General features: G+C 58.5%; 1 protein-coding gene across 1 annotated transcript; it reads left to right on the plus strand.

The window, feature by feature from the left end:
- Window positions 1-390: 390 nt before the first annotated feature.
- ETV3L (ets variant 3-like) lies at window positions 391-5290 on the plus strand. Its single transcript, XM_012658629.1, has 5 exons — window positions 391-451; window positions 553-790; window positions 1041-1230; window positions 1653-1773; window positions 4818-5290. The coding sequence occupies exons 1-5, from the start codon at window positions 391-393 to the stop codon at window positions 5288-5290; spliced, it is 1083 nt and encodes a 360-aa protein (XP_012514083.1).
- Window positions 5291-6635: the final 1345 nt, after the last annotated feature.

A 6635-nucleotide genomic window follows, 5' to 3' on the forward strand; every position in this document is an offset into this window, starting at 1 on the left:
TCCAATCCTGTTAAGCCCTAAGAAGAGATCCCATTCTCTGTCTAAATCCCTCAGCGGGGGCAGGATCTAGGACCCTTTGCACTTCTCTCCCTCTATATTAGTGGCTCAGTCCCAAGCCCTGAGTCTGAGTCAGCCTGGGCAGTGAGGAGGTCCCCAGAGGAGGCTGGGCCCTGCCTTGGTATGGGGGAGTTTCCTGCCTCAGACTCCCCTTTCTCTGCTTGCCTGGCAACCTCTTGTCCCTTCCCTCCTCTCTCTTTCCTTCCTGTCTCCATCCTTCCTTCTTCCTTCCTCTTTCATCGCCCTCTCCCTGCCTCCTCCTTTCCCTTCCTCTTAAGTGGCGACCATTTCCCCCAAGGCCCTGACACAGCCCTTTCTCACCTGGAGTGGACCATGCACTGCAGCTGCCTGGCCGAGGGCGTCCCGGCCACCCCCGGCAACTACTGGATCTCAGGTGAGCCTCTTTGCCAGGTCTCCCCCCATGCTGCTGTGCGGTGGCCTTGGCGGGGCCTCCAGAGCAGCGAGGTGGCCTTCACACGCCCCTCCCCACCCCAGGCTTGGCCTTCCCTGACTGGGCCTACAAGGCAGAGTCGTCCCCGGGCTCCCGGCAGATCCAACTGTGGCACTTCATCCTGGAGCTGCTGCAGAAGGAAGAGTTCCGCCATGTCATCGCCTGGCAGCAGGGAGAGTACGGGGAGTTTGTCATCAAGGATCCAGATGAGGTGGCCCGCCTCTGGGGCCGCAGGAAATGCAAACCACAGATGAATTATGACAAGCTGAGCCGGGCCCTCAGGTGAGAGGAGGTGGCCAACAAGACCAGGGAGGGCCGAGTTCAAGGAAGAGGGCTGTGGTTTCTGGCACCCCTGTCCCACCAAAGCTTGGGAAGTGTCCTTGCATGTAGTAAGATGCCCAGTGGTTCTCCAGGAGCCGCTCAGAGTTAGCCTCGCTGCGGGGGAACGGGGCGGGGAAGGCTATGAGTGGATCTCTGAATCCATTCCCTGCTCACTGGGCCAACGCTCTGTCCTCACCCTCGGACTCTCCAGATATTACTACAACAAGAGGATCCTGCACAAGACCAAAGGGAAAAGGTTCACGTACAAGTTCAACTTCAGCAAGCTCATCGTAGTCAACTGTCCTCTGTGGGAAGTGCGGGTGCCGCCATCCCCCCATCTGCTGCTGGGGGCCCCTGCCCTGTGTCGGCCAGCCCTGCTGCCCATGGGTATGCAGAGTGAGGTAGGCATAAAGGTGGCCCCTGTCCCCGAGGCTCCACCAGGCCCTGCCCCTCTGCCCAGGAGGCTGCCCCCACATCCTCCTGTCCGCCTCGGGGGCCCATCAGCCCCTCTACATCCTAGTCCCTGAGCGCCCAGGGGCAGGGGTATTTGACAATCCGCATGGAACAGCACCCACCTACAAGACAGAGTGACTCCTGTCCTGGCATCGCTCCGCTGATGGTGGACCAGAGGGAATGGGGTAGGGGTCTCAGGGGAGGGTCCAGGGCATCTGAGACTGTAGGCAGCACATGGAAGTGGCTATTCAACAATCAATATGAGAGTAGGGCATTGTTTCAGCCACTGGGTGATGGAACCAGTGTGTACTGGAGAAATATATGCCAGGGAGAGCCCGTCCCACTCCCACCCATACTCCTGACTCCTCAGCTCCTGCACAGCATGCTGTTCGCCCACTGGGCCATGGTGGAGCAGCTGGCGGGACAGTGGACCACCCAAGGACCACCAGAGGCACCAGGGGACAAGAAGGGGAGCAGCAGCAGCTTCCACCGTGAGTGTGCAAGGCTGGGGAGGGCCCAGGAATCTCTCCCTTACACGGCCGAGGGGGCGTGAGACAAGGGAGCTTACACAAGTCATTCATTCAACCAACACTCATTGAGCACCAGCTGTTTCCCAGGTGTGAGGGTTCAGAGATGGAGGATGGCCCTTCCAGACGCGCAGAGCCTGGTGGGGAGCAGAGATGGGATTACTGCCAGTGACTGTGCTGAGATTCAGGAGGACACAGGTGCTATGGGGCCCAGAGAAGGAACTGGGGCTTCCCAGAGGACATAACCCCTGAGCAGGTGAAGGAGGTAGAGAAAAGATGCCCAAGCAAAAGCAATAGCATTTATAAAGCAAAACGCCACGAGCAAGCGAAGGAAATCTGCAGACCTGCTAGTAGCTTGCTACGGTCAGAGAGTACGTTACGTGATGGGCCTGGGAACAAGCAGGAAGGGTGAGAAATGGGGGTGGCAAGACACACAGGTGTCTGGGCACAGAAGGCCTCGCAAGCCATGTTAAGGGGGTGGATGTTATCCCGTGGGTGGAGGACCAGGAGGGAGAGGCGTGTTCAGATTTTCACTTTATAAAGATTGTGTGTCGAGTCTGGGTTGGACAAGGCATAAGACCAGGGTTGGGAGGCTTCTGAAGATAATCTAGACAGAAGATGATGGGGCCAGCACCAAGACAGGCCGTGGGGTGAAGGAGGAGGCTCAACTGGAGAGAGACTGGGAAGACAAAGTTCACTCATTCATTTCTTCCTGCATCAGATGTTTGATGACCTCCTTTTTAATGTGCCAGGCACAGTCCTAGGGGCGGAAGGTGCCGAGGTGAGCAAGATCTCCTTTATAGGGCTGGAGGCCAGAGGGGTGCAGGCATTCAGTTAACGACAGATAAGTGATCATGGCTGTGCTGACTGCTGCAGGGACGTTCAGGGTGCCCAGGCCCTCAGGGAAGACTTTCTCAACAAAATGACATTCGAGCTGAGACCCAAAGTGTACAAGGTGTCAGCGTAGCTCAGAGGGAGTAGGGAGAGCATGGCAAGCAGACGGAGCAGTGTGTGCAAAGGCCCTGGGACAGAAAAGAGGGACTGGGAGGAGGCCAGTGTGGTGGCACCCGGCAAGCGAGTGGAGGAGAGGGTGGAAACGTAGGTAGCTGTCGGCCTCACGGAGGCTGGAAGCTGGGAGGTGACATCAGATTTCCTGCGAAGACCACAGAGACCCAAGAACCACCCTCCACTGCAGGCGATTTCATGGAATAAGGGACTCATGGCAGCTGGGGGCCCAGACTCTGCACCCCAGCGAGTGCGGCCTAGGCCGTGGGTGTGGGGCAGCCCAGGCCTGCTGGGACTCGCTGGGCCACCGCCTGGAGGTAGACAGTACCTGAACAGCCGTCCCTGTTCCTCCACCCCCAGCCACCCCCTCCCAGCCCTGGGAATGCCTTGGGCGCAGAGCCTCTCTCTTCGGGAAACTATGAGGGGGGGAAAACGTGTCCCTCCCAAGCCTCAGCATGGAGTGGTTACTTTGCAACTCCCTGCCCTGCGCGGGCACACACGCATGCCTGCCTGTGATTGGGCCCCGAGGGACACCGAGCAGGTTTAGGTCACCAGAAGATTACCAGCAGCCACATGCCCCACTCCCAGATTGGGACTCCAGAGGACTGTGCCAGGCCCTCACCTCCACCCTCACTCAGAGCATTTGGTGCCAAGAAAGGGAGCTGCTTCCAGGAGACAGAGAGCCGGAGCCAGGGACCTGCAGGGCCAGTGTCAGAAGGGGGTGGGAGAGAGAGGGGAGGACTCGTAGGAGTAGCTCCTGCACGTGCCTGCTGGGCCGGGAGGGGAGACAGCCTGGACCCCCGGGGAACCACGGACACAAGCGTCCTGAGAAACAGCAGTCTCCGTCTCATCTAAGGGCCCGAGGAAAAGGACCGTGGCCCGGAGAGAAAAGACACTCTGGCAGGTCCCCCACTTCTCCTCGCGAAGGATCATTGTTACTGTCCTCTCTTCACCCGTCTGACTGCAGGAATGTTGCTCCTGTCAAACACTCTGGGTGTATTAAGTAACAACTCCTTTGTTTTTCCGGTTTTTAGTCACTATAGCCCCCGCAATGTGACCACGTTGATCGATACTTGCTCTTTTCATTCAATGATGTGCTTTGCTAAGAAAATTGTGCGATTGCAGTAAGGCTTTCGGAACTGTAGAAAGTGGCGTCAAAGTTATATATAATCGTCTCCAAGGACCTCAGGCTGGGAGGCCCTACCGTAGGGTCTGGGGGGTCCTTCCAGACTCACCCTCCCCCCGCCCGGAGCCTGGAGTCTGGAAGGCATGGGAGCGGGGATGTCTTCTTGGAGGAGGAGAGTTATGGGCAGAGTCGGATAGACAAGGAGAAGGCAGGGGCTCCCCGCCACCCACCCGGGCCTCCCAGTCGTGAGCTCTGCAGGCCCCTTCTTACCCATCGTGCCACTGATCTGAGCTAGGACAGGCGATTTTATGGATGAAGAAATAGAGGCCTGCAAATTTAAATGACAAGCCCAAAGCCACACAACCAGTTCTTTGCCCAGCTAGAACAGAGGCCTTTGCTGCAGGGGCCAAGAGTGAAGAATGGATTCATTGAGTTCTGGCAAAGAATATCCTTCTTTCATTCATTCACCACGTTTTTATTGAGCACTTACTATGTGCCAGGCTAGACTGGATTCAGGGGAGAATAAAACAGAAGCAGTTCCTTCCCCCACAGAGTTTGGGACACAGACATTAAATAAATAAGCACACAAATGATTACATGATGCCACCTGAGCTGCGTGCCCTGGGGGACAGGTTCGGGAAGAGAGGAGAGCAGCTGTCACCTGGGCTGGGGAGTCCTGGGAGGCTTCCCCAAAGAAATGACATCTATGACGAGACCTGAAGAAAAGCACGAAAGGACGGGCAGCGAGCAGGGAGAGGGAGAGAGACTTTCATGCCAGAGGTGAAAAGGATCAGGGAACCAGGGAACGGGGCAGCGCGGGGCATCCCAGAGCGCTGGGGGTGCGCTTGTGACCCTTCCTCTCTTTCTCCTTCTCTAGGACTTGGCTCTGCCCCAGGCCCCTGCCGGCTGGGCCCTTGCTGCCATTTGGGGAGCATCCAGGGCGAGCTGCCCAGTTTCACCTCCTTCGCCCCTCCCCTCCCACCCCCTCTCTCCTCCGACTGGACCCACCTTTCGGGGCCCTCCTTGCCTCCTCTGGCCTCAGAGCAGCAGCTCCCAGGGTCCTCCAAACCAGACACTTTGCTCCCAGGACCAGGGTGTCCCCCCGGGGCCCGGCATTCTCCAGGGCTTCCCCTGCTGGCCGGGCTGGGCCAGGGTGCAGGTGAGAGACTTCGGCGCTTGTCCGTCGGGCCGGAGGGGCTGGAGGTAAAGCCGGATCCTGCGATGGAGGCTCGGGGGGAGCCCAGGAAGGGCTTCCCCTCACAGACCCATGGCCTCAGAGCTGGGGAGGACAGCCCTGCGTCCCCCGACCTGGAGAACCTCAAAGCAGTGTGGCCCTTGGATCCTCCTTAATTGGAGAGAAGATGTGAAGTGGGGGGACAGGGGTCCTCCAAACTCATCCCTCCTCTTGCCCACCTTCCCTGGCTGGACACGGGCTGAAACCGCAGAGGATTTGAAGGGGTGGAGTTGGACCCGAGGTGGGGGCGGGAAGGCACAAACGTGGGGAGGAAGAAAACTGAGGCAGGGTGCCCCTCGCCTCCCACCAAATTGCTAATCAGACTAAGGAGACACTCTTAATCTCAACTTCTCTTGATGGCGATGAGAACAAGGTTTCCATCATCTGAAGCCCCTCGTACCTGCCCACATGAGGGGGCAAATTAAGGGTCTAGGCTGGGGAGGGGCCGGGGTTGTTTCGTCCCTCAGGCCTGCGGTACCCAACCCCGGTACCCATCCACAGCCTGTTAGAGACCAGTCTGCAGAGCTCCCTAACCCCCCACCTCTCTCCCCCGCATCCATGGAAAATTTGTCTTCTACGAAACTTAGGAAGTGGTGGCGGTGGGGGGTGGGGGGCCTGCACAGCAGGAGTTGAGCAGCAGGCAAGCGAGCAAAGCTTCAAGCTTCATCTTCATCTGTATTTATGGCCGCTCCCCATCACCATCGCCTGACCTTCCCACCCCGCCCGCCACCGCCCTGCTGTGGAAAACTTGCCTTCCATTGAAACCAGTCCCTGGTGCCAAAAAGATTGGGGACCCCTGCCTCAGGCAACTCCTTCTCTGGGGCTCATCTCCCTAACCCAGGCTAAGGTCTCCAGTCCCCTTCCCACGGCTCTGTGCACGTCCCTCCCATCCCTCTGATTGCTAAGGCCCTGGAAACTCCTGTCCCCTGCAGACACTTCCTTCTATCTCCATTTCCCCAAGACCCAGGCAGGTGGGGTAGGGGGACCCTGGCCTCCTCAGCTCTATAAGACTCCACTGCGACCACAAATAAAATGCCCTTGCAAATTGTCCTCTGCCCCCTCCCAGCTCCGATTGGTGTGACAGGAAGGGGGCAGGGGTGGGGGGACCTAGGGGAGGGCCTGAGCCCTGGGGTGGAGCCAGACATCGGACCCCCCAGTCTCCTCCCTCCCGCCACCATCTCCTCTCCAGAGAAAGAACCCGAAGGAATCCGGGGCGTGAGGGGCTCCCTGGACACCGTGGGAAACCAGCCTCAAGGCAGAGTCTTCAGAACAGAGCAGAGCAGGGTCTTTACAGGATGACCCTCAGATCCCTATGGAGGACCTCGGAGCAGAAGGGAAGACAGAGGGCGTTGGCAGGGGTCCCTCTTTCTCTGCTCCCCAGGCCATACCAATGCCACACAGGGCAGACATGAGGCGTCAGGTGGCTGGGGAGTTGGGGGCATGTGAGAGATAGGGTCTTTG

This window comes from Propithecus coquereli, unplaced genomic scaffold (genome assembly GCF_000956105.1).
Source record: "Propithecus coquereli isolate 6110/MARCELLA unplaced genomic scaffold, Pcoq_1.0 Scaffold59, whole genome shotgun sequence".
In the NCBI taxonomy this organism is placed as follows: domain Eukaryota; kingdom Metazoa; phylum Chordata; class Mammalia; order Primates; family Indriidae; genus Propithecus; species Propithecus coquereli.